This window comes from Ovis canadensis, chromosome 18 (assembly GCF_042477335.2).
Source record: "Ovis canadensis isolate MfBH-ARS-UI-01 breed Bighorn chromosome 18, ARS-UI_OviCan_v2, whole genome shotgun sequence".
In the NCBI taxonomy this organism is placed as follows: Eukaryota; Metazoa; Chordata; class Mammalia; order Artiodactyla; family Bovidae; genus Ovis; species Ovis canadensis.
The window spans coordinates 16,270,472-16,298,102 of NC_091262.1; the positions used below are offsets into that span (position 1 = coordinate 16,270,472).

General features: G+C 41.0%; 1 protein-coding gene across 2 annotated transcripts in view; it reads right to left on the reverse strand.

Moving 5' to 3' along the window:
• Positions 1-1,709: 1,709 nt before the first annotated feature.
• GABRB3 (gamma-aminobutyric acid type A receptor subunit beta3) overlaps positions 1,710-27,631 on the reverse strand; it is a 284,737-nt gene continuing 258,815 nt past the window's right edge. The window contains exons 7-9 of one of the 2 annotated variants that reach the window (XM_069559183.1): positions 22,542-22,694; positions 16,032-16,276; positions 1,710-5,032 (exon numbers count right to left, since the gene is read on the reverse strand). In XM_069559183.1, the coding sequence (XP_069415284.1) occupies positions 4,694-5,032; positions 16,032-16,276; positions 22,542-22,694 (737 nt within the window). In that variant the 3' untranslated portion in view covers positions 1,710-4,693. The remainder of the gene's footprint in view (positions 5,033-16,031; positions 16,277-22,541; positions 22,695-27,631) is intronic. The other variant, XM_069559184.1, reaches the window with a different exon arrangement.

The window sequence follows — 27,631 nt, forward strand, 5'->3', positions numbered from 1 at the left end:
GGATGCGGTGCACTTTCCTTTTATAGTGTGTACACGTGAGCCAACAGCATTTCAGGTGCCTAGAAATGTGTTTGTCAATAAACGTTTTGTCTGGTTTGAGGTGTCTGAGGATCTTTATTCACTCATTCATTCATTCACTCAGAGACATTGCTTATTACTTTCCTACTGGAGAGGAAACAAGGGAAATTGCCCTTTAGTTCTGAAAAACTAAAGATTAGGGATCAATACCACCTATGCCAGAGTTTATTGGCAGTTAGTTTCCTGGCCTTTAACACAGAAATAATCCTCTCTGAAAACACTTTTTTGAATACAGGAGCAACGTGGATCTCTGTGTGTCTAGTTTTCTTTTGACATTCAAAATAAATTGTGATTTTTAAAAAATGTCACATGGTTCAGCTGGTCTCACACATAGTTTTGAACTTACTCTTACTTTAAGCATAACTGAAATGGGCATGTCAACTGAAAATACCTAGAATTAAAATAACAACATTATTTCAGCAATAGACAGACAAGGAAGAAAAAAAAATCAGCCTTCATATTGAAGTCAGTTAGTCCTTTTTTAATAAATTTGAAGTCATTCATCAACAAGTTTCATATTGTATCTATCACTCAATTCTGCTGTTTTTTTTTAATGTCAAATAATACCCCCCAAATTACATCAATGTGCTTAAGCAAAATTGGATTTTAAGTGATCTTTACAATGAAATGAATGTGGGAATTGATCATGACAGCAATTGCTTATTCCTACTAGAATAATCCTGTACTTACCTTGAACACACTCACTGACTCGTGAAGTGGAAATAAGAGACAAGAATGACAAAATTGTTTCTGGTGCTCACCCTAGGGAGAGACATGGTAGATGAGTCACTCTCCGGGAGGTCACTGTTTACCCAGGTGTTGGGAATTTCAGGAAAACATGGCACCTTTCAATGCAGTAGAAGAGGTAATAATCAATCCAAGGCACACTAGTTGTGTCCTGGGAAAATTTAATCCACCTAGGCAGTTCTTTGCCCCATAATTCCCCTGACCCATAGCTCATATAAAATGAGAGCCGGACTCTATTCCACAAGTAACAAAATATTTCACTGATCAGTTTTGTTTACATTAAAATGACCAGGAGCTAAAGTAAGAATTATGGGATTTCAAGCCAGGAGATTCAAAGTTGGACACATCCTGTTGTTGTTTTCTTTTTAGAAGACACCATTGTGGGAAAAACACCAATGGGATTCTCTACGAGATGCTGAAAATGAACACCTACAGGTGCAGTGGGCCTGTCCCCTTAAAGCCAGTCCCCACGTACTGCCAAAGCCTCTGAGAGGATGATCTCCTTGGTGAAAAAGTTAATTCCATAGCTGGGCGGGGAGAAGTGGTGATGTCAATGACTGAACGTGTCCAAAGTTCTGAGTGCTGGCATTAGGAACTGCATATATACATGGCACAGAACATTATCATGACATACACCAAGGTCACTTAGAGGGAAACAAGCGGGTCACGATATAGACAATGAAACCCCTCCACAGTCCTGGGGCCAGTAGACAAGAACACTTGTAAAGATTCCTCGGTCTTATCCATCTTTCTCTGTAGGAATTTTATGTAGTAGGGCTCTGGAATTATCTCAAGTATATTTGAATATGGGCAACAACAAACTCTTACGAGATTCTCCTAGAACCTTTGAGCCCCGTGAAGCATTTTTGGAAAGACAGGACTACTTAGAAAATTAACCTTTTATTATGTTCAGTTGTGAGAAAGAGATATCATTAGAGTCCAATTTCAGCTTTTCTCTCCTTACTCAAGAGGTCTGGATGAGGGCAACAACCGCCTCACATTATGTCAAGGGTCCGGGTTCAAGTTCATCCACACACCGCACTCACTGGCTCCAGGAACTACTGTGCAGTAATGAAAGGACACTGTAACAGAACAGAGAACCAACCTCGACTCTCCTGCAGCACACAGTTCTGCTTCTTAATATTTCTCACAACTTTTAAAAATGGAGAAGCTATAAAATAATTTTATTAGAAGAGTAATTTTCTTCTAAAATGAAGTAAAGCAAACACATACCCAAGGATCTCAAAAAGTTTTTTTTTTTTTTACAGAATATATGTATGTACTTGTGTGTGTTTGTGTGTGTGTATGTGTAGTTACAAACACTATTTATAGTATAGCTATTATGTTTAACATCATTGCAGTGTCTACAAAGTTGTGGATCCCAGTCTTGGTGCCAAATGCATATAAAAAGCTCAAAAGCTATTATGACTATACCATGCAAATTTATATCCAGAAAACCTTGGGACATAGACTGCTGTTCTTCTGAGCCCCATGGAGTCTCTGCCTTTGACAGTTGGGTACCTCAACTATGCATCGAAAATGTTTTGAATCACTTTTCTCCCAGAAAGAATTAATGTCACAGTTCTGAATATATAAACTGGACATTTAAATCAATCGCTGACACTTTTGTCCATGTTCATGCGTATTTTAGGTTCCCTCTTCTGCATGTGGACCTCACTCCTTGAATCACTGATACAGAAAAAGATACCTGAAGTATTGAAAGGGATAAGGTCTACACAATGTCCTTTTTTTTTTTTCTCTTTAACATGTTAACAATGATAAGGTCACTTACAAGGTTTTTCCCAATCTGTTTAACTTTTAGGATCCCCCATTATTATCCAAGAAAAAATTGTCAGAAAAAAGCCAAGGAACAAGAAAACACTTGTCTCCAGATAAAAGTAAAACCAGAGAGCAGTGGTTGGAAGAAGATACTGAAGAAAAAGATAAGAATGAAAGGGAAGAAAGGGTATAAAATTGGTCACTGCTTCTAGCGTGAGACTCTGTGGTGGGTTTGACCTGCTACAGACATGACAGATTAAAGGTCATCAGCCGCCAAAGAAAATCAAGTAGTGGTCGGCTCCCGGGGATGGCCTATGGCACAAACCCCCACGGGGGGATGGAGCCCCTGTCTGTGGGGAAACTGAGGCCAGCTCTGCGAATACCGGGCAAGGCTCTGGTCACTGGTTTTGGATAGAACAGAGAGGGTGAGGCATATGTGGCATTTTGGGATAAAGTATCAATTTAGCAGTTCTTTCCTGAATAGTTTGCTTTTTTGTTTCTCCAAATGCTTAACTTCACTGTGACATCTGTTTGCACAACTGTAGTCATTTCAGTTTATGGATGCCTGTGATAGAAATATTGTTTACAAAAAATATATCATCTCTTTTTTTTTTCTTTAGAAAGATCTCATCTAAATAGTAAGTTAAGGTTGCATCTATGAAACCGGTGCACCTTGTCTTGTTTCTACGAGCTTTAAAAAGTCCAAATACTGATGAGGCTGTGGGTTGGAAGGAACCAAAAGTGACTGTGTTTGTTGTCAGGTTGCTCTCCTTTGCCTCAAGAGAACGGTCATGGGTCCCTGGGTGATGCATGGTGTGGACTGGTCGTATTCCTGCAGCATCCTAGTTACACCAGGAGTAGTTGGATGTGCTTGTGAAACATGTCAGATACAGAACTAAAAGCATGAGGATGTTTCTTGGTTTCTGAAACTGAATAGAAGTGTTTTCACTTCAATCTTAGTTCTAGAGAACAGAAAGTAGTTACATCACAGAAAGAAAAATAGGACATCGCATGCTGCCATGATAGCAAGCATAAACAAAATCTTGGTAAATATACATATATATATGCATATTATGCAAATATATTTGATATTAACATACAATGTTATAAGAGTGATTGATAACTTAAAAACAAGGGGGAAAATCATCCTAGGTGGTTTTACCTTAGAGTAACAAATAACCTGAGACGTCTAAGCTTTCCATTAGATGCCAGGCCTAGCAATCCATAACAGATGTGGAGCACGTGTTCAGTGATTGAAATGTCAACTCAATGCTGCCAAAATGTGCCACCGTGTCCCACAAGATGGGTAAGCTGGATCTACTCCAAGTGAGCAAAGAAATACACTGTGCAGCAGAGCACTTACAATGAAATGCCAGCCATCCCCGATGGGCTTTCCAAAGACGGACAGGCAGACATCAGCGTGGGCTCTGCCTATGTTTGAGAAACAGGTGAGCACACACCAGAGGCTCACTGCACCCACAGAACCAGTACAGAGAAAGTCTGCCCCACGAAAGCAAAACCCATCGCCAAGAAAGCCAAAAAGCCTTTGCTTAATCAACTGAAAGAGTGGGTATGAAGTGTGACTCATTTTAAACTAGCAATACCACTGAATGAGTTTCTGAAGAATAAGTTTCTTCCTGAATTTTAAACTAAAACGTCTAACTTATGATAATAAAAGACACATTTTGGGATGATATTGTGTTTCGCGCCCTCATTCTCAAGGCATAATATTTAGACAATGCTTGTCCCTTTCAATTAAAAAAGAAAAAAACTATGACTTTCTTTAATATGCATCCTGTGATTGAATTGTCCATAGCTGCAAAATGTATATATGTATGTGTATTTGTCTGACATACACATGGGTACTTACACCTGTGTGTATAAACATATACACATACATCCTCATATACACGTGTATTTTATATATATGCTGAGAAAGTTCACATATATATACAATTGCGTATGTATATATGTGTGTATCTGCGTGTGTGTGTGTCTGTGTGTGTGTGTACAGGTATAAAAACTTGACAGGCAGAGTAATATTTCACTCAGTGTTAAATGAAGTCTTTGAAAAATCAAGTACAGTCACTCAGTTAACATAGTACAGCCAGTAAACTAAGTTGAAAAGAGAAAAAGTGAATGGAAACACGATCCGGGACCATCTGTCTATGGCATTCACATCGGTTAGATCAGGGATTTTGATTTTGAGCTGTGAAGACCTCCTCCGTAGATGGGTCTTCTTGTGCGGGACGCTTCTGTCCATGTGTCGCCCATGCCCTTCCCGAGGCATGCTCTGTTTCCTGTACTGGATTCCTGAGTTGTCAAAGGATCTTGCTGAATTCCGGGTATCACCAACGCCGCCTGCAACCTCGTTCATCTCATTGTGAACCTCCAGCGATGTTAACAGAATATTTCCGTGAGCATCCACCTGGTTGGAAGAAAATACACATGCTTAGATAGCTAGCGTAGCATGCCAATAAACCTAACTTCCACATGCAAACCCAGGACAGACTTGGGTCATTCTGTCAGGTCACATACACTATGAGAAACTGCACATCTAGCAAACTCAGCATTTTGTTTTAGCATCAAGGGTCATTTTGTGGGCTTAACTGCAAGTTAGAAACTTGATTTCCTTGATTTAAAAAGTCTCGTAGAAAAATTAGATTAAAAAAGGCAGTCCATTTCAAACTGAATTTCACATTATGGATACAAGTCCTTATTGAAGACAAAATTAGAGTACTAATGTCTTTCAAGATGTTAAGTATTATCACCTTTTCCCACAACTATATACTTGGGTAGGAACTATACTCTCCTATTCTTCTTTAGAAATCAATTTGTCCCCATTTTTTGATGATAACAAAAATTCCCAAATTACCATGAGGATACAAGTGAGTACTGTGATGAATGGACACTCCTGATGACTTTGATGGATCGCCTCACTCAATCCTGGTCCTGGCAGAAGACATCCTTTTTAACTGCTATACTTAAGACAGGCTAAAGTCCCTTCTCACACTGGAGCCAAACTTTAAAAAAACATTTTATTCTGTGCTAAATATAGCTTCAGACCTTTCATGATGATACCACTGGTCCATTTTATTTGTTGGTCTGCCACGAAACTTTCATGGATCATGTCTGAGGCTAGGCCTTAAGGGAGAGGTTCAGGAGGTGAGGAGGGGAGAGAAGAAGCCCAACACTAAGAGTAGGGGCTTGTACAGGAGTACAGGCATGATGGCCCAAACCCCAAAGTGACCCAGACGCAGGAAAGGCGATCAACATCCAGTGGCTATCAGACTCTGGCACAGAGGCACCAAAAGACTCAGAGATACCTCCATCATGGTTTGGGTGAAAGTGAAAGCCACTCAGTCGTGTCAGACTCTTTGAGACCCCATGGACTATAGAGTCCGTGGAATTCTCCAGGCCGGAATACTGGAGCAGGTAGCCTTTCTCTTCTCCAGGGGATCTTCCCGACCCAAGGATTGAACCCAGGTCTCCTGCATTGCAGGCAGATTCTTTACCAGCTGAGCCACATGGGAAGCCCAAGAATAATGGAGTGAGTAGCCTGTCCCTTCTCCAGCAGATCCTCCCAACCCAGGAATCGAACCAGGGTCTCCTGCATTGCAGGTGGATTCTTTACCAACTGAGCTATCAGGGAAGCCCCAAATGATAAATAAATCCATGGAGTTCTCCAAGCCAGAATACTGGAGTGGGTAGCCTTTCCTTTCTCCAGGGGAATCTTCCCAACATAGGGAATGAACACAGGTCTCCTGCATTGTGGGCAGATTCTTTACTAACTGAGCTATCAGGGAAGCCCTACCATCCAATTATGCTTGAGGAAGGAGAGATGTAGTCATTAGGATGTCACCCCTTTCTCCCCAACTATTTGAATAAATTATGCAAAAGGGACTTTGCAAACAGAGAGAGGATATAGCCTCAATTATCCAGGTGTGCCCAATCTAGTCATATGAGACCTTAAAAGCAGATAATTTTCTCCAGCTTGAAGCAGAAGAGAAAGCCAGGATGTGGCAGAAGTTGAAAGCCAGAGGAATTGGAAGCATAAAGAGTAGATTCGCCCTTGATTGAGAGAACTACAGGAAAGGCCTGGAAAGAAAGGGGGCAGCTTCAAGGAGCAAAGACAGGCCCTGGCCTACAGCCAGCAAGACAACCTCAGTCCTACAACCACAAGGAACCATGGTATCCAATGAGCTGAGCCCTACTGTACTCAGACTTCTGACCAAACCAACTATGAGATAATATTTGGGTGTTAATGTTATGTTTGTGGTAAATTGTTATGGCAACAATCAAAAGTACAGGAGAGAAGAGTGAAGATTTCAGAGGCAAAATGAATTTGAACTGGGCCTTACAAAATGAGTACAAATTTCTCAGGCAAAGAGAAACACCAAGGCACAGCCTTGATGAGTGGCTGAAATGTTTTGAAAAGGGCAAACTAGTTGAGTGGGACTGAAGTGCTGGAGAGAATGGATGCCCACTCAACTCCTGGCCCACACTCAGGGGAGACAGAGGAGGCGACTGTCATTCTCATCCCTGTCATCCTCATCTGCTTATCACCTTATCAATACGAGAAAGAACACCTGGTGATGAATGGGAAGCAGATGAAAGTCAAGCTATTAAAAGAATTTCCCCTTTACCCTTTAGGTAATGAGAAATAAGAGTGGTTTCCAGGTGAAAAAGTGATATATTTCTGAAACCCAACTGAAGCAGCAGAATAAAGAATAGAAGATGGGTTTGAAGGGAGAAAGTGAAGAGACAGACCCTAGCTGGTGTGCACTGCACTGGCCTCTGTTTCCTGAGGGCAGTCTGGGAGAGAAACGTCAGGAGGTAGTGACTGCTCCCCGTCAGCTACTGCAACCCATTCCTGTATGTCCTCTAGGTGACGCTGGACGCTCAGCGCTGTCTCACCACTGCCTGGTAACTTCTGCATCTCTGCAGTTAAGAAGGTGGGAAAGGAGTGGAGGAATTACTCATCACTCTGCTCCCACCTGGCCCTTCCTAAGCTCCCTGGAGAAACAATCACATCGTGGACTCAGGGTACAGCAGCCGGCTCACATTAGCCTGGTTGGGTTCAATATCTCACAGCATCTACTGTCCCCTGGAAGTGGAAGCAGTCAGTTTGGGGATCCTGGGAGACACAAATAGACCAAGATAATACCATGCACACTAGGGAGATGGCTTTTTATGAAGACCTGTTCCTGCGGAAGGAACAGAGTGAAAGAAGAGTAATAGTTCTGTTTTTTCTTTTTTTTAATTCAGGGGAGGGAAAAATTCTAATGGGGCTTGAACCTCAAAAGTACTGGGAATAATAGACCTTTGTAAGAACCCGTGTTCCATATCTGTTCTTTTCATCATTTCTCCTGGAATGATTGTCAGTAAAATCCTTACAACAAAAAAGTCAATCTTCCCATTTTGAGGATCGATGAAGTGTCTGGTGGTTTGGAGCTCAGTCATGTGGGAAGGGGCACCGTGGCAGGTAAATAAAAATGTAGCTGAAACAGGAGACAGCAAAGGAAAGGCCAGCAAGGGACTGGGCAATAGCACGTCCTCCACAGAGACCACCCAGGAGCTGTGCGTGTGCTGGGGCCACCAGAAGTCATCACCCTCTCTAAGAAGGGGGTGATCTGGACCTGCTTCAGAAGCTGTGGGCAGTTGGCTCTTAAGGCAACACAGAGGTGAGTGTGATGTGTCCGATGAACTGGGCTTTACCCAGAGGCACAGAGGAGTAAGAGAAAGTCCTTGCCTCAAGGAGAAGAGCTTCAAACAATCAGCAAATGCACTTCAGAAGACATTGCATATTTATTACCCTTAAAGCACATTTTAAAATAATGCCCACAATGCCATTTCTTTCTAGTTACTAACAATGCCATATGCAAAGCTCCTTTTATCAAAATTTAGGGATTATGATGCTTTTGTAGAACAAAATACCAATTAAAGAAAAGTCTTTTCTTAACGAAGAAGTATTTTGTGATATATTTATTAGGATGGACTTTGGTGGTTCTAATGACTTAGATTTTCACCTGGCTTTAAAAATATGTTTATCTGATTTATTGGAGGAGGGCATGGCAGCCCACTCCATATTCTTGCCTGGAGAATCCCATGGACAAAGGAGCCTGGTGGGCTACAGTCTACAGGGTCGCAAAGAGTTGGACATAATTGAGTGACTGAACACACATCTATTTCATACATAGTAGTGTGAAGTAACAACCTATCAAGGAAAAGAACTTGGGAAAAAAATACGTATACATACATGTAAAGCTGAATCACTATACTGTGTATCTAAAACTTATACAATATTGTAAATCAGCTATACTTCAATAAAAATTTTTTAAATGTAGTTTTAATTTTTTTAAAAACAGGTATGCTTATGAACGGTTCTCCCTTCGTGTGACTCTAGGAGAGTGAGAAAACACGTGGGTTCGGTGGTCCCAAACTGATGACAAATATCACTCATTTATGGACACACATTCCTGGGCACTTACCACATCCAGCTCTGGCACAAACTTTGGTAGATGCAATGAATGGGATGGCATCTAGGTCAGAAGGCCCAGCGAAATGTGGCCTGCCATCTCCTGAGCACAGACCATATGCCCTGGAGGTTGGAAGAGCAGGGACAAGACCACCCGCATGGACCAGAGAGTGACAGAGGCATGATGGGAAGAAACGGTAGACAGACCCAGGGTAACATCACAGAGAAGAGCATCTGGCTCAAGTCTTGAAGGAGGGTAAGATGTGGGCGAAGAAGAGGGATTCTGGGATAAGAGAAAGGCAGAGAGATAATAAGATATACAGTGATTCCAGGAAGCCCAAAGGGAGAGTGAAAAAACACAGAAGGTAAGTCCAACTGGATGTGGAGTTGATTATTCAAGACTTAATGACAAATGGACGTGAGTCTGAGAGAACTCCGGGAGATGGTGATGGACAGGGAGGCCTGGCGTGCTGCGAGTCATGGGGTCGCGAGGAGTCGGACACGACTGAGCGACTGAACTGAACTGAACTGAACTGAGTGACAAATCTGTATGAATCAATATTCTGTCTTCCCTCCTCCCTTTGGCCAGTTTTGTGCATTTGGGAAAGAACTTCAGAAAGGTGAGTCTAAGTCTGCACCCTTGGATTCCAGTGAAGGAAATCCACCCTGAGAGAAGCCGAACTCAAGGTCATCAATGTTTACAAAGTTGGGGTGCCTGGGTGCTCTGATACCTGTGGCTGCCTTGAAGCCGTGAAAGAACTAATAATAACCGCATCACTCCATTTCAGAGTGAGTGAACAGCTCCATTATTGTTTCATTATGTTGAAAGAAACTTGAATATATATATATATATACACTAGATATGGAGTTAATAAGACCTCAGAATAAATTAAATAGGCTGTTTTTGACATAGTTTTACCTTTGCATAGATTTCATTTAAACATGAACCAGTGTGTAGAAAATTTACATCAAAACTACTAGAAGGTATTTTTTTATGCAAGAATTAAAAGGTTACTAAAATTCGTTGAATCTCAGAAACCAAACATTTTACACAAATATTTCCAGAAGAGATGCTAATCTTTTCCTATCATTTAGAATTTAAATCTTAAAACAGATGGGATTGTGAAAATGCTCTGTATAGAATGATAGTGATGACTCGTAATTTCTAAAGCATTTCATGAATACCACGTATTTTGAAAATTTGTCTCATATCTACTATAATTAGATTTCAATGTAGTTTTTTCTTCCTGCTCTATAACCCAGAAACATTCAGAGATGAAAAACATCTCCTGTGGAATGTATCCTAGAGGGATTTTCAGTTTCTTCCAAGAATCTGTCATCAGATTGGCACACTGTTAATATCTTATTCTCTACTTAAAGCTTCAAAATAAGTAAAATACTCTAGTTTTAGGAAAATGAGGAACTATTTGTCATGTGAGGCATAAAATGTTGCTCTTTAGTAAGAGGAATGGTGTCAAGCCTGCAGCTCTGATTCCGTGGCAAGACTTTCTGCCACTTCATGAAATTCAAATACCATTTGATCAACTTGAAAAATATCACAAGGCTTGTAACAATTAACACATGCATTACAACTGAAGATGGTTGGTTTTTGGTTATAGAAACAAACCAGGAACAAAGAGAAGCACAAATAAATTAAGGTCAGAATTTTCATTGCACCACTGGTCTCAGGAGAAACTAAGTGACTATGTGAATACCACCACTAAGTTAACATAAGGGAAATCTACACTCATGGTCTGACATTAAGTTCAATAGCATCATGGTCAAGTTGGTGGCCTGCAGAGCCCCTGAAGACACTGCTCTGAGATCTCTTACAGGACACAAGGAAAGACAATGACAGTGCATGTCCTCGCTGTCACCCAGGGTCTATCAGTCCAAGGACAGTTGCAGCCCCTGAGCCGCTTGGTTCCCAGGCATGACAGAAGTGCCATCTGAGGACTGATAAACAGACCGATAAACAATCCCAAGAGATATCACTGAAAATGAATGAGTGAATGAATAACTACAATTAGAAAGGACTCTTGAAGCTGTGGGCCTGTGCGTAGCTCTATTTCTGTTTTGCATGTAATTTGTGATTCTTTACTCACTGTCTTTTCATTCATCCAGATCATGTGATATGAAATTTGGGGAGATGCATTTCTACTTTAAAATTATCACTAAATTCTTAGGTGTGATCAGCAACATTTTATAATGAAGTATAGTTGATTTATAATGTTTCAGATATATAACAAAGTGATTAAGTTCTCTGTCACTCTACACACACACACACACACACACACACACACACATATTCAATACATACACTCTTTTCCATTATACGTTATTATAAGATACTGAATGTAGTTCCCGGTGCTATATAGGGTCCTGGTTGTTTATCTATATATATATATTAATATATATTTTATATATAATTATATATTAAATATTATATATAATATATGATATATGATATGATATATATATTAGTGTATGTATGTTAATCCCAAATTCCCAGTTTATCCCTCCCCTCCCTTTCCCCTTTGGGACCAATAAGTCTATTTTCTATGTTTGTGAGTTTATTTCTGGAAATAAGATAATTTTATCATTTTTAAAGATTCCATGTATAAGCGGTATCTCGTGATATCTGTCTTTCTCTGTCTGATTTACCTCACTTAGTGTAATACTCTCTGGGTCCACCCATTTTGCTGCAAATGGTATTACTGCATTCATTTTTATGGCTGAGGAATACTGCACTGTATTTATGTACCACATCTTTATCCATTAATCTGTTAATGGGCACTTGGGTTGTTTCCATGTCTTGGCTATTGTGAATAGTGCTGCTATGAACACTTGGGTGCATGTATCTTTTCAAATTAGAGTTTTCGGCTATTCTGGATATATGCCCAGGTGTGGGATTGCAGGATCATATAGCAACTCTATTTTTGGTTTCTTAAGGAATCTTTATACTGTTTGCCACAGGGGCTGTACCAATTTACATTCCCGCCAAGAGTGTAGGAGGGTTCCCTTTTCTTCACACCCTCTCCAGCATTTATTGTTTGTAGATTTTTTTTTATGATGGCCATCCTGACTGGTATAAGGTGATATACCAGTATTGTATTTTTTATTTGTGTTTCTCTAGTAATTAGCAGTATTGAGCATCTTTTCAGGATGGCCATCTAGTCAGCAAAATTTTTAATGTTTACCTTTAACAGCATCAAATACGCATTTAAAACATGCATTTGTATTCTGACTTTAAACTGTAAGAACTGATATCTATAATTACAGATTTTTAAAAATATGAACATATAAAGGCTTTAAGAAAACTGCTGAGAAATTGAAACAAATTTTCAGGAAAACAATAAAAATGGACTCATGAATTTTCTTCTGCATCTGATTTATAATATATTAATTCTACATTCTGCTTAATTTTGACTGTGGATTTAGAGATTTCGAGGGTTTTGTTTCTGTTTTAAAATTTAAGCTTCACTAAAAAAGATATTTCTGTAGCACAACAATCTAACCTTTCTAAAGAGCACCATTTAGAAGAAATCTAAGCCTGTTCAAATTATGGGGGGATTTGGAAAAACAGCATTGTATGTGTCTGTGTCTCTGTGTAATGGAAACAATAATAAAGCAATGAATTCTTGTTTCCTTGGAAACAGTGTGACCCGAGCACACGGTGTATGCATAGTAGGATGTGGACTAATTTAGAAACACACCAGCATGGCGCTAAGCATACATTCCAGTAAGAAATTAAAAGTCATGTTGCCTGTGAAAGCCTGATTTGATTCACAAATCCTGGTTTCTCTGACCAACTTTATGTGCCACTGAAAGGACAGGAGCCATTTACAGTCATTTAACTGCCTTCACCCATTCATGAACACCTAGGGACCTATTCTGACCACTGGAAGGCCACGGGCACTGCACTCCTCCAAGGAGCTGCCACGCCCCTGCGAGAGGTTTGGGTCAGTGACACACTAAGAGCTTCAGAAAGAACAAGGAGACCTCATGAGCATGAGAATAAGTGAATTCAGTTAGAAGCATTTAAAAGTAAAGAAATATAGGAACAAGCCCAGTATGTCCATCGGTGCAGGCACATTTTTGAAGACTTGAAGTGATGCAACAGGTAAAAGATAAAGACAAAATTTTATATAGAGACAACGGTGTGCTTTCACTAAAACAGCATTTATAACTGCAATGACATATGGTTTTTATTAATAAAATAAATGGAAATGACATCTAATTGCAAAGTTTGTAATTGGAAATACAGAAGAGTGAGACGAGGCAGCTTTCGGAAGAAACTGCTTGGTGCCCTCTTTCTGGGTTCAGACCACTAGACCATCCAGGTGTGACCTAAATCATGTCCCTTACGATCACACACTGGACAGACACTAGACCATCCAGGTGTGACCTACACCATGTGTCTTATGATCACACAGTGGACAGACCACTAGACCATCCAGATGTGACCTAAACCATATCCCTTACGATTACACAGTGGAAGTGACAAATAGATTCAAGGATTAGATCTGATAGACAGGGTGCCTAAAGAACTATCGATTGAGGTTTGTGACACTGTACAAGAGGCAGTGATCAAGACAATTCCCAAGAAAAAGAAATGCAAAAAGGCAAAATGGTTGTCTGAGGAAGCTGACGTGAAAGGCAAAGGAGAAAAGGAAAAATACACCCATTTGAATGCAGAGTTCCAAAGAACAGCAAGGAGAGATAAGAAAGCCTTCCTCAGTGATCAATGCAAAGAAATAGAGGAAAACGTTAGAATGGGAAAGGCTAGAGATTTCTTCATGAAAATTAGAGATACCAAGGGAACATTTCATGCAAATATGGGCACAATAAAGAACAGAAACGGTATGGACATAACAGAAGCAGGTGCCAAGAGTACACAGAAGAGCTATACAAAAAAGATGTCACGACCCAGATAATCACGATGCTGTGATCACTCACCTAGAGCCAGACATCATGGAATGCAAAGTCAAGCGGGCCTTAGGAAGAAGCGTCACTATGAACAAAGCTAGTGGAGGTGATGGAATTCCAGTTGAGCTGTTTCAAATCCTAAAAGATAATGCTGTGAAAGTGCTACACTCAATATGCCAGCAAGTGGCCACAGGACTGGAAAAGGTCAGTTTTCATCCCAATCCTAAAGAAAGGCAATGCCAAAGAATGCTCAAACTACTTCACAGTTGCACTCATCTCACAAGCTAGCAAAGTAATGCTCAAAATTCTCCAAGCTAGGCTTCAACAGTACATGAATGGAGAACTTCCAGATGTTCAAGCTGGACTTAGAAAAGGCAGAGGAACCAGAGATCAAAATGCCAACATCCGTTGGATCATTGAAAAAGCAAGAGAGTTCCAGAAAACCATCTATTTCTGCTTTATTGACTATGCTAAAGCCTTTGACTATGTGGATCACAATAAACTGTGGAAAATTCTTCAAGAGAGAGGAATATCAGACCACCTTACCTGCCTCCTGAGAAATCTGTAGGCAGGTCAAGAAGCAACAGTTACAACTGGACATGGAACAACAGACTGATTCAAAATTGGGAAAAGAGTATGTCAAGGCTGTATATTGTCACCCTGCTTATTTAACTTATACGCAGTGTACATCATGAGAAACCCTAGGCTGGAGAAAGCACAAGCTGGAATCAAGATTGCTAGGAGAAATATCAATAACCTTAGATACGAAGATGACACCACCCTTATATGGCAGAAAGCAAAGAACTAAAGAGCCTTATGATGAAAGTGAGAGAGAAGAGTGAAAAAGCTGGCTTAAAACTCAGCATTCAGAAAACCAAGGTCATGGCATCTGGTCCTATCACTTTATGGCAAATAGATGGGGAAACAATGGAAACAGAGATTTTATTTTGGGGGGCTCATAAATCACTGGATTATGACTGCAGCCATGACATTAAAAGATGCTTGCTCCTTGTAAGAAAAGCTATGACCAACCTAGGCAGAATATTAAAAAGCAGAGACATTACTTTGCGACAAAAGTCCATCTAGTCAAAGCTATGTTTTCTCCAGTAGTCATGTATGGATGTGAGAGTTGGACTATAAGGAAGGCTGAGCACCAAAGAATTGATGCTTTTGAACTGTGGTGTTGGAGAAGACTCTTGAAAGTCCCTTGGACTGCAAGGAGATCCAACCAGTCTATCCTAATGGAAATCAGTCCTGAATATTCATTAGAAGGATTGATGCTGAAGCTCAAACTCCAATAGTCTGGCCACCTGATGCGACGAACTGACTCATTGGAAAAGACTCTGATGCTGGGAGGGATTGAAGCCAGGTGGTGAAGGGGATACAGGGTGAGATGGTGGATGGCATCACTGACTCGATGGACATGAGTTTTAGCAAGCTCTGGGTGTTGGTGATGGACAGGAAGTCTGTCATCCTGAAGTCCATGGGGTCACAAAGAGTTGGACATTACTGAGCGACTGAACTGAACTTCTGGGTTCAGAGCATTTTGCAGAACACAGCCAGCAAGGCCTGGCCAGGGTAGATCCATGAGAGCCCTGGGACAGCACACAGCTCCTGGCCTCGCTAGAGACCTTGAACCAGGGCAGATGAGAGAGAGGGCTGTCCATGCCATGTGAAGAACAGTGCCATGCTGGCTATCACATCTGTAATTTGACCACTGAAGGAAAATTGCAACATTCTGGAAAATGTTTTTGCCCGTCAAATTTGGGCCCCACATGCCAGAATTTCATTCATTCTGTTATTTTTCGTTTTCTTTTCATATTAAACTGGTAAGGTTTTGGCTTCTCCAACTTTTGCACCAACTTTGCTTTTCAATAAAACTCAGTGACTTGCAGAGGCCACATTTTAAGCTATGGTCAACAAGCCCACATCACTCCCACTCAAAGGTCATGATGCTGCAGGGCAGGGAGTCTGGGAACGGCAGGGGCTGTGGGGGATGGGGTGGGGCGGGGTGGCCTACCCGGTTGCTGTCACCCTTCGAGCGGTCATTCTTCGCCTTGGCGTTCTTTTCTGCGAGTTTCTTCTGCCTCTGAGGGCCTCTTCCAAAGAAAATGTAGTTGACAAAGGCATACTCCAGTAGGGCCAGGAACACAAAGACAAAGCAGCCCATGAGGTACATGTCAATGGCTTTGACGTAGGGGATTTTGGGCAACGTCTCCCGAAGGTGTGTGTTGATGGTCGTCATGGTCAGCACGGTGGTGATCCCTGAAAGAGAAACGTGAGCGTGAGAGGCTGCTGGCCCGCTGCTTAGCTCCTCACCCCTCACTTTCCTGCTTTACTTTCTCAAACAGCTGGAAGTAGTTGGAAACAAGCGATTGAAAACTATTGGGTGATCTAAATGCAAAAAAATACGAAACATGGTTTGGGCAGCAGGTCACTCAGGCTAGGGAGCTGACACCTCTCCCCCTACCCCACCTGGGAGGCACCTCCCATCCCACCTGATCCACAGATGGATGGAGGTTGCCCTGCATGAACGCTGGAAGAAATGAAAACAAACCCAGAATTTATCATAAAACACTAAGTGTTTGGATGAGAAGCTTCCAGGAAGAAGAACGAATCTGTAGAGAATCTAAGACAGTTATTTGTGGCCACTAGTGAAGAAAACGATTCTTACCATGAGGCCTTAGAGCAAGGGTAAAGAAGTGAAAGTGAAAGTGAAGTTGCTCAGTCATGTCCAACTCTTTGTGACCCCATGGACTGTAGCTTGCTACGCTCCTCCATCCATGGGATTCTCCAGGCAAGAATACTGGAGTGGGTTGCTGTTTCTTTCTCCACAAGGGGAAGCGGGCAGTGACTTAAAGCTACTAAGGACAGGATCCAGCCCTGAGTGCAAAGACAGGGAATGTTTGAGTGAAGTTCCCCCCTCAGCCAAGAACAAGGTTACAAAACTGCCTCAGGACATGGTGGTTTCAGGCAAAGGCTACTGATTTCATTCAAAGTATAGCATCTTACCATGCTCTGGGGCAAGTGATCTGATCTTTTTTTTTCAATGTCATTGTTTTGAATTCTTTAGTTAGTATGAACAATGTTAGGTGAATAATGTCATTTTTCCCCTCAGGGAGCTATGTTTAGTCTCTAAAAACATGTAAGGACCATATTTTGTAATTCTCCCATCGCAATGGGCATGTTCTTGGTGTACAAAGATTCCATACAGGATGACCTGAAGCCACAGAGAGCAGGAGACTCAGTGGCCCCTGATAAGACCAAAGTTCACTGAGCTGCGTGAGGCCACATATGAGGAAAGGGACTGCATCACTCACTTCTCAGTGGCAGCTGTTACTGCTGCTGACTTGCTCTCTCTGAGATAGTAACTTTTGAAATATTAAGAAGTCTCAAAAAAGCAAGGCAGTTCCAAAGAGCCAGCTCTTTTCTATCCATGAGACTGATTCTACAGCATGTGACTACTCCTGTGTCTTCTGGGACCCGAGAGAGGGTCGTGGCTATGTGAGGACTCCTCTCAAGGAGGAAACCTTCCAGGTGAGAACTTCAGCCATGGTTCTTCAGCTGCAGTCACTCAGAAAACCAGTGATGTTCCCCAGGCCGGCAGGTGGGGTAAGCCTGAGAGGCCGGACATATGGGCTCACTAGACCTCGTCTCTGAACCCCCTGGAGCCCCACTCAACTTCTGGAGTGAGGGGCTAGGTTTGTTAAGTATCTTAATCTGATGCCCTCCAGATTCCCATCCCATCCTTGGAGGAGCACCAGAGCCCAGGGCTCCCCTCACTCAGGACCTCCTGGAGAAGTGAGCCCAGACTTGTGTCCACATGTGCTGAGCTGCCAGGAGGAGGGGACGAGGGAACAAAGGAGCAGAGAATCTTTTCATGTCTGACTACAAACCAGGTCTGTCAATGAATGTGTGGAAATCAAAGATGTCAGAATATTTTAAGACTTCTCTGACATAAAATTCATGTGCACCTGGGGACTTTTAAAATTTGAAAATGGCAATGGTATAATTACACTTTACAAAGAAGTGCAAAACCCCATATAGATGCTACAAAATCAGGTGTTCTCACTATTATCCAAAATTGTGTAATGCTGCTGCCATAACTTGTTTTTTCCTTCCAAATGGACTTTGGAAAGTGCTCTGCTTTAGTCATTGCTTTGGCTCTCCAGATGACTGCTCTGAGTGGACATGTATCAACACAGGCCTCAGTAGATATCCCTAGAAAATGGGCTGAAGGAACAGAGCACAGGGAGGGCCAGCACATGTCAAGAGCACTCAGCCTGGCAAAGCTGAAAGGGGGCAAGGATGCTAGCTTCAGGCCCTCAGCCCTGGCTCCAGGACCCCTCAAGAGTAAGGCTTCATGGTGAGTACTCTTTGGCTTTCCACTTTGGGCTCACATGACCTCTTAGACTGAAAGGCTACTTAGTCTCTTAATTCCTTGCACTGTTTTCCTTCCCATCAAGATAACTGTGGACAGTGGTAGACACAGTGGTTCACGGCCTGAGTAGTAGAACCACGTGGCCCTGGGCTATCAGCCCAGCCCTACCATGTCCCAGCGGTAGGACGTGAGTGAGCCTGATGGGTTCACAACTGTTGTCTAAGGCCGCTGTGAAATATAAATGCCATGGTGATAGTAACTGGTATTGTTAACACTCACAACAGCAAATGTTATCATTATCGGCATCACAGAAAAATATATTTTGTGGTAGCCTCCAGTTTCTTGGCGGGAGACCCAATTCCTGGCAGCCTCACCCTGAACTTAAACTCTCTAAGGGAATTCCGTCCAATGGCAGAATGGGAGATGGCTGAGTGATGCTTTTTCTGTTCTTCATACATTTACCAAGATGTTAAGTCTTGATAATTATTAGTCTCAAACTGTTTCTCATTAATAGTATGTTAATAAAATATATTTGAAAACTGCGTTTATAAAGATGATTATGAAATTAAAAATGTAATTTATATCATTTGCTCTAAAGATATGTCATTTTTCTCCTTTGTGACCCAAATCATGTGGCCTAAATTATTTCAATATAAATTTTCACTTCCAGAAAGACCAATAGTTTTGAGGAAGACCATGTAATTACAACTCCCAACGTTGTAGTCTGGTGGCTTCTAGCACTAACAGTTTAATAGATGCGGGTGTCAGCACTCAGCAGCAGAGGCATCAGATCCTAAAGCACAAGAACATCTGTGCAGCTCAGGTGGGTGAAGAATCAGCATTTCCCTTCAAGTAGAGAGACAGTCCCTGACGACTCCAGATTCAATAGTGCCCTGAGCCAGAGGGGTATGTCAAGGTCTTCACCGAGACCTGCACACACAGGCCTGCACCTCATCTAGAAGCGGGGAGCACTCACCACCATGCAGCTATTATCTAGAAGCAGGGAGCACTCACCACCATGCAGCTATTCAGGATGAAGACAAACAGCACTCTGAGCATTTCAAAGGATGTAGTATATGACAGGACATGTGGAGTGGGCGGGGTTGTGTTGTTCCCCAAAAGTCCCCAAACCATGGTCCTATCCTCTCCAAGAGGCATTGAACACATTAGCATCTTAAAGGTTTTGAGAGATCCCTCAATAAGAATGATTAAAAACAATTCTTGCTGAGCTTTTAAAAACATCCATTATTTTTACAATGTAATAGGCCAAAGAACTCTTCTGTACACTGTCTATTGTAGAAATCACCTGTAGTGGTTAAGAGCTTTGGAGTCAGACCAACTGGTTTAAAATCTTTCTTGGGACACTCAATATTATATGACCAGTTGTATAGCTTTTCTGTACTTCACGCCCTTCTTTGTAAAACGGGAACACTGCCCATTGCGCTGTGTGTCTTCTGTATCATGGGTCAGGTAACCATTTTCACGGGCTTGCACAGAACTTGGCACCTGAGTATTTGGTAGGTTGCAGCATGATTACTGTTCTTGGTGTTATTCAGAGTTCATAAGCTGATGATACACTTTTCCTTAGCCAAATGGAGTTGCTGTGCTGTCACTGTCCACATCCTGCAGACCCAGGCTCAAAGACCGTGTCTTATGCAGGAGCTGGGACAGAAGGAGTCCCATGCTCAGAGCTGGACCTGCTAGATGTCTACTGGGTCAGACGCTGAAGCCTGGAGACCACAGTTGCCTTCAGGACCTCTAAACTCAAGTCCACCTGACACTAACAAATGTCAATTCTGCCTTTCATGCCTGGCTCCCGGACTTCTGATATTCACCAGGACCCAGCACATCTCCAGTGGTAACACCTTAGAAAGTCTGGGCAGACCACTCCTCTGTCCCCCAAACCCACAGAAGCATGGTTGAGGTTTATAGCAACAATGCCGGTTGTCAAGGAAAAGGAGTCTACTTTCATACACTGTAATGAGGCTATGTCCACTCTAACCCACTCCAGGTAGACTATTTATTTAATGTTGTTGAAGATGATATTTACCATTTAGGAGCTATAGAATTTGTATCATCTGGAAAATTGAGAGGGCTTCCCAGGTGACATTAGTGGTAAAGAACTCGCCTGCTAATGCAGGAAACGTAAGAGACTCAGGTTTGATCCCTGGGTGGGGAAGATCCTCTGGATTAGAACATGGCAACCTATTCCACTATTCTTGTCTGGAGAATCTCATGGACAGAGGACCCTGGAGGGCTACAGTCCAGGGGGTCACAAAGAGTTGGACACAATAGCAACAACTAAGATACATACATATAGAAAATTGAGGAATTTGCATTTTCAGAACACCTCACTTCTGATGATGTCTGATAATTCTGGTTCATGGTACTCATATCTCTCTGATTTTCGCAAAAAATGACAGATTTTTCTGAGGCACATTCCCTGGAAGCTCAGGAAGCCGCAGCTTCTGATCTCTAGCACAGGCTTCCTACAGCTTTGGGAGGGGTTCTGGGAACTCTGTATTTGTATATTTCATATTATTTTTCTTAAAGAGAGCTTCTGAAGTTTAATAAGCTAACAGCTCCCTGAATTGGGATCTGCCCCTACAAATTCACTTTAAATTCTTTAGGTGATAAGAGAAATTAGCTTAACGAAGAACAATCTGGTAACATTAATGAAAAAGGCAAAGCTACAGAAAGGACATGACTGAGTTACTTTGCCTTTCACAGAAAGGATTGATGTTACAGGGTAACCTCTGCAAGCAGTAAAAATCCTGAAGATATTTTCAAGAAATTTTTCCCTTACCAATGTGCGTGCTCATGCTCAGTCGTGTCTGATTCTTTGTGACCCCACGGACTGTAGCCTGCCAGGCTACTCTGTCCGTGGGATTGTTCTCGGCAAGAATATTGGAGTGGATAGACATTCCCTTCTCCAGGGGATCTTCCCAAGCCAGGGACTGAACCTGCATTTCCTGCATTGTAGGCTGATTCTTTACTGCTGAGCCACCAGCTAATCCATACCAAACCCATCAGAAATAGATTAACAGTTACTACAAAACTTTTAATTTTTTGATAATTTATTCTTCTCTAAGTGTCTTTACACTCACCTAACACTTTAGAAATAGTTACCTAAGTTTCTTAAGGTACATGTTATTTCATGAGAAAAAAAATCTAATCTTGAATCAATGTGAGTCACTTGTCTGTGGGTCTAAGCCAGATGTCCACTTATGCACATGTACACACATTCTCTGGGAAGCAAGGTGCTAAGCAACTTAAATTTCTGGGAAGAGACAGTAAGAAGAAAAGGTGAGAAAGAGGGACAACCAGATCCCTGAATACTTATGCTTTTCTGCAGGCTTACAAGCAGAATTGTTTTAACTCTTTCCTATTAATTTTGAAAGGTATTATTAATTACTTCACTCCCAGGAATTAAACTCAACCCTACCCATATAAGGGATAAATTGGACAACTGCTCTTCAGCTTTGTTCTTACCTAAAATGTGTTTAAATGAATACTTGGTCCACATAGTTTCACAATAATTAGTTCAATAGAAAATAATGTTTCTGAAAATATAAGCCTTCCCTTAATAATAAAAAAATAGAAATCATACTGGGACACATAATATATACTGTACATCATCTAATAATCCAATTGTTAAGAGACCAGTGGCCAGAAGAGATCACTAGAGTTCCTAGAGCTCTTGAGAACAACTCAGAATTTAGTATTACATTTTAATACTCATTACTTTGTGTAATTCCAATGATATGGTATAACATTTGGCTATTTTTCTGACTTAAAAAAGAATGTGCAATTAATCAAGTCTCCTTTCTGGGCCATAGACTGATTTTGAGCAGGAGATGTTAATCCTTGCTTTAAAATTAGTGTCGAAAACAGTTTTATTATGCAAATATTCGGCAAGCATATTTTCCCTTTCATGGGCATGAAAATTCACATTTGAGCCTTATAATTAAATTAGCACATCAAGGGAATCATGCATGAAATTAGTATTTCAAGATAAAAAGTGACTATATGGGCAAGACTGGTGTCATGATGTCAAAATTGTAGTTGAACTATTGTCTTTGAACTCCCTTCATATTCTAATGATATGGTGACTTTGTATTTTAGGTATCATTTAAAAACAGCACATACCAAGGGCAACTCTAGCCGCAGATGCATCATAATTGATCCAGAAGGACACCCATGAGAGAATTGTAATTAGGATAGAGGGCATGTAGGTCTGGAGAATGAAGTATCCAATGTTTCTCTTCAACCGAAAGCTCAGTGAGAGCCGAGGGTAGGCACCTACGGTAAACAGACAGGGATTACACTGGAGATCAGACACAGAAGACAAAGAGTTTGCTTTGACTTCCACAGGTCAACAGCATGCATTTGAAAAGCCCAGAATGGAGGGGTGGTCCACAACCATGCAACCTGCCTCCACCAGCTAAGTTCCATTGAGAACTTGGGAGATGAATGATTTTCAGTCTGCGTATGAGGTCTTGATGAGGCTACTCTTCTCTTATATACTCAGCTGAAAACTGTCCCTGAGGAAACTCTGGGAAAGTTTTCAGCTTAGAATTTGGAATAGTGACAACTATCTTATTTATTTTTCAACTAGTAATCTCCTTCTCCTCCACTGTAAATACGGGAAATTTGGCTCAAGGCTTTACTGAGCAAAATGGTTTCTGTCAGTCCTCCTCTATCAGCCCATCTAGAGCAACAGTGCAGATGTCTGAGGCACTGATCCTGGACCCCCTGGAACAGCTCAGGGACCACCTCCCCAAGAGCGTGAGAGGCACAGAGGTAGCAGCATGCTCTGAGATGCTCTGCCCTGACCACAGGAAAGGCATCACAGAGGGCTGAGAAGAAGCATCCAGTCTGCTTTCCTGCATTTGAATCCCAGTGTTAACCTCCTCATGTGTACATTCCACTTAGACAGTCGTGAACCCCACCACCACTGCCAGTGCAGAGTGAGAAAGCAGCCCACTGCTATGCCACCTGTATATTTATTTACCTTTTCTGTTTGATTTTGGTTTTTCGTTGGGGAGCAGGCATGTGTGGCTTCCATTTCTTCCTGACCATTTCAACAATCTACTTTCAAACCTCTCAGCTCTTAATTTTCTGGACTCAACTGAGGCTGCTGGAAGGCCAGCCTTCTCATCAGATTCCTTGCCTCTTCCCCTCCTGCCTTCACAGATGGGTGGTGCTCTCTTCCTGAGATTCATGCACCCAAAGTTTCAGGAGACCTCGCATTTCTTGTCTTCATCCTGCTCCAAGCCTGACTGGCTCACGTTCCCCTCCTGCCTCCAAATATGTGCATTTTCCTGACTTTACTTCACATCCCTTTCGGGTTTTGTCACTACAGTCTATCCCTTTTCCAGTCTGGTTCATTCATATGACTATTTCTTCTATGTAGTAAATGAAAGACTTTAATTTCCAGGCTTCTGCTTTAGCATTAATCACATTTTCAGCCAAAATTATATAAAAGAGAAAAGAAATAGCCTAATACACATAGCATTTAAAAGCTGACAATCTGAAAATTTTCTCCAATCTCTTGTGTATGTGTAAAGTTTCTTTTATATAACTCTGATCAAACGCATATATTGTATTTTCACAGTAACAAACATTTTCATCCTTATTATAAATTACTAACATAAACAATTTTTAATTTTTCCTGATTTTCCATCAAATATATACACATATATTCTACAGTTTATAAATACATTTTCCTGAATGTGATAAATTTAGAGTACTTCCATTGTTGCAAAACTTTAAGTAATATTCTTAGGAATACCTTTGAGTCGAGTCCTTTCATTATGCTTAAAATTATTTCCTTAGAATGAATGTGTCAAAAAATGAATTATTAGGCCAATGCTGGAGGCTTTTGATACATAGTCCCAAATTACTTTGCAAAGGAACCATACCAGCGAACATGTCACTATGAGTACTTAATAGAAGTGCCTGTCTCATTTTGTAAACAACAGCATTACATGTTGTTTAGTCACTAAATCATGACTGACTCTTTGTGACCCCATGGATGGTAACCACCAGGCACTTCTATCTATGGGGTTTCCCAAGCAAGAGTATTGCAGTGGGTTGCCATTTTCTTCTCTAGGGGACCTTCCCAATTCAGGGATTGAACCATGTCTCCTGCACTGACAGGGGAATTCTTAACTGGTGAGCCACTAGGGAAGCCCCTTAACAATATTACACAATATTTTTAAAAAATTACTTTTGCTAATTTCTTTGGGAAAAATTTGTCAAATCACTTTTTAAAATTGATTACTTCTTATGCTTCCCCCCCACCCAGATTTTAACCTTATCAGTTCAGTCACTCAGTCATGTTCAACTCTTTGAGACCCCATGGGCTGCAGCACACCAGGCTTCCCTGTCCATTACCAACTCCTGAAGCTTGCTCAAACTCATGTTCATTGAATCAGTGATGCCATCCAACCATCTCATCCTCTGTAATCCCCATCTCCTCCTGCCTCCAATTTTTCTAGCATCAGGGTCTTTTCCAATGAGTCAGTTCTTTGTATCAGGTGGCCAAAGTATTGGAGCTTCAGCTTCAGCATCAGTCCTTCCAACGAACATTCAGGACTGATTTTCTTTAGGATGGACTGGTTGTATCTCCTTGCAATCCAAGGGATTCTCAAGAGTCTTCTTCAACACCACAGTTCAAAAGCATCAATTCTTCGCTGCTCAGCTTTCTTATATGATCCAACTCTCACATCCATACATGACTACTATAAAAACCATAGCTTTGACTAGATGTACCTTTGTTGGCAAAGTAATGTCTGCTGTCTAGGTTGGTCAAAGCTTCTGAGGAGCAAGCATCTTTTAACTTCATGGCTTGCAGTCACATTCCGCAGTGATTTTGGAGCCCCTAAAAGTAAAGTCTCTCACTGTTTCCATTGTTTCCCCATCTATTTGTCACGAAGTAATGGGACCGGATGCCATGATCTCAGTTTTCTGAATGTTGAGTTTTAAGCCAGCTTTTTCACTCTTTTCTTTCATTTTCATCAAGAAGCTCTTTAGTTCTTCTTCACTTTCTGCCATAACGGTGGTGTCATCTGCATATCTGAGGTTATTGATATTTCTCCTGACAATCTTGATTCCACCTTGTGCTTCATCCAGACTGGCAGTTTGCATGATGTACTCTGCATAGAAGTTAAATAAGCAGGGTGACAATATAGAGCCTTGATATACTCCTTTTCCAGTTTAGAACTAGTCCGTTGTTCCATGTCCAGTTCTAACTGTTGCTTCTTGACCTGTATAGAGATTTCTCAGGAGGCAGGTAAGGTGGTCTGGTATTCCCATCTCTTTAAGAATTCTAGTTTGTTGTGATCCACATGGTCAAAGGCTTTGGGGTAGTTAAAGCAGAAGTAGATGCTTTTCTGGAACTCTTGCTTTTTCAAAGATCCAGTGGATGTTGGCAATTTGATCTCTGGTTTCTCTGCCTTTTCTAAATCCAACTTGAACATCTGGAAGTTCTCGGTTCACATACTGTTGAAGCCTGGCTTGGAGAATTTTGAGCATTACTTTGCTAGCATGTGAGATGAGTGCAATTGTGTGGTAGTTTGAACATTCTTTGAAATTGCCTTTCTTTGGGATTGAAATGGAAACTGAACTTTTTCAGTTTACCTTATAACTATTAACTATTTAACCTTATAAATAATCTAATTATACCATTCATTCACCTTTCTCATTTTTTGTTCCTCTGTTTTTAGCTATTCATTCAAATTCTTTTGATACTAATCTTTGCTTATATTCTCTACAAGCATTTTCCCAGTTATTAAAAAACTTGTAATAGGGTAGGGTGAGGGACATATAAACACATAAATTTTCATACATAGTTGAGTCTATCCATTTTGTTTTTTCCCTGTAATTTTTAAAACCTGTTTTTAGGTTTAAATAAGTTTCCAACAAACAACTGACCACAACCCTATTTTGAGGGTTGGTGATTATTTCAGGGTTTGATATGAAGTGAACATGCACATTGGTTTCTGTTCCACAAACAACTAACCAAGTTTTCTACACCATTTGTGAAATAAAGCTTCCACTGATAGATCTGATACATTCTGTTGTTTTATAATACATTCCATGTCTATGTGGCTGCAGATATGAGGAGCCAGGTCAGAGCCTTGCCTGGGCCCTGGCACCAAGTGCTCTCCACATGTTTCAAAAGCAGACTCATCACATGTTCAACATCTTATGCTGCTTCCCATAAAGGTCAAAACAGTCACCTGGGAACTTTAGTCTCTCCAAAATGTTTTCCCAAGTTCACATTAGTTTTCTTTTACACCATGCCTCTGTATTAATCATAACATTTTCTAGCCAAGAAGTATCCTTATTGCCTCAAAATAATTGTACACATTTCTTGCCTCTGCTGATTTTCACCCCTTGCTCTCCCCTTAAGAAATGTCTTTCCCTAACCATACTTCAAGGCCTTGGTCAAATGCCATATCTCCCATAAATCCTTTTTTCCCTCCAAATGCAAGTAATTACCATCTTGAGCTATTTTCTTTCCTCTTTAAAATTATAATCATTTACCAAGATAAAACCTTCCTTAGTAAGATGAATAAACACCCAGGCAGAGTTTGTGAGACAGTTTTCATATACTGTCAAGCTTAGCTAAATGTCTAAAGCATCTTTGGTTATTAACAAATGCATCAGTGTGCTAAAAGAATGAAAATAGGCATATTTGATTTATTTAATAAGTTTAATACTCAAAACAGTCAGTAATTTTATTAAATCTTGGTTTGAAATCCTATGGCCATCTTCAACATTTATATTGAAGTACCTTCAATATCAGATCTTAATTTCCAACTTCGTAGTGATCTCATGCCTTTGCTAATCATTTGCTATTTTATGCTTCAGATATTTCTCACTATATCCACTCTACTTGGAACTTTATCCGATTCCATCAGGACAGACTGGCTTATGCTGTAGTAGCAAAAGACCCCTTAAATCTCAGTGACTTTACAACAAAGATTTATTTTTCTTTCTTGCGCTCCATAGCCACTCAGCTTCCTCTATCTGGAAGGCAGCTGGGACACTGTGGAAGAAGGGCCACACATACTTCCCATCACATTTCATTCTCCAGAGCAAGTCTCATTGTCAGTCTTTATGTCACCAAGGTAGAAAAGTTCATCCTCTCGCAGGGAATTGCAGCAAATATTTTTTGAATGACAATGTAATCTACCATATTCCCCATTTTCCATTTTCTGAGTCAACTT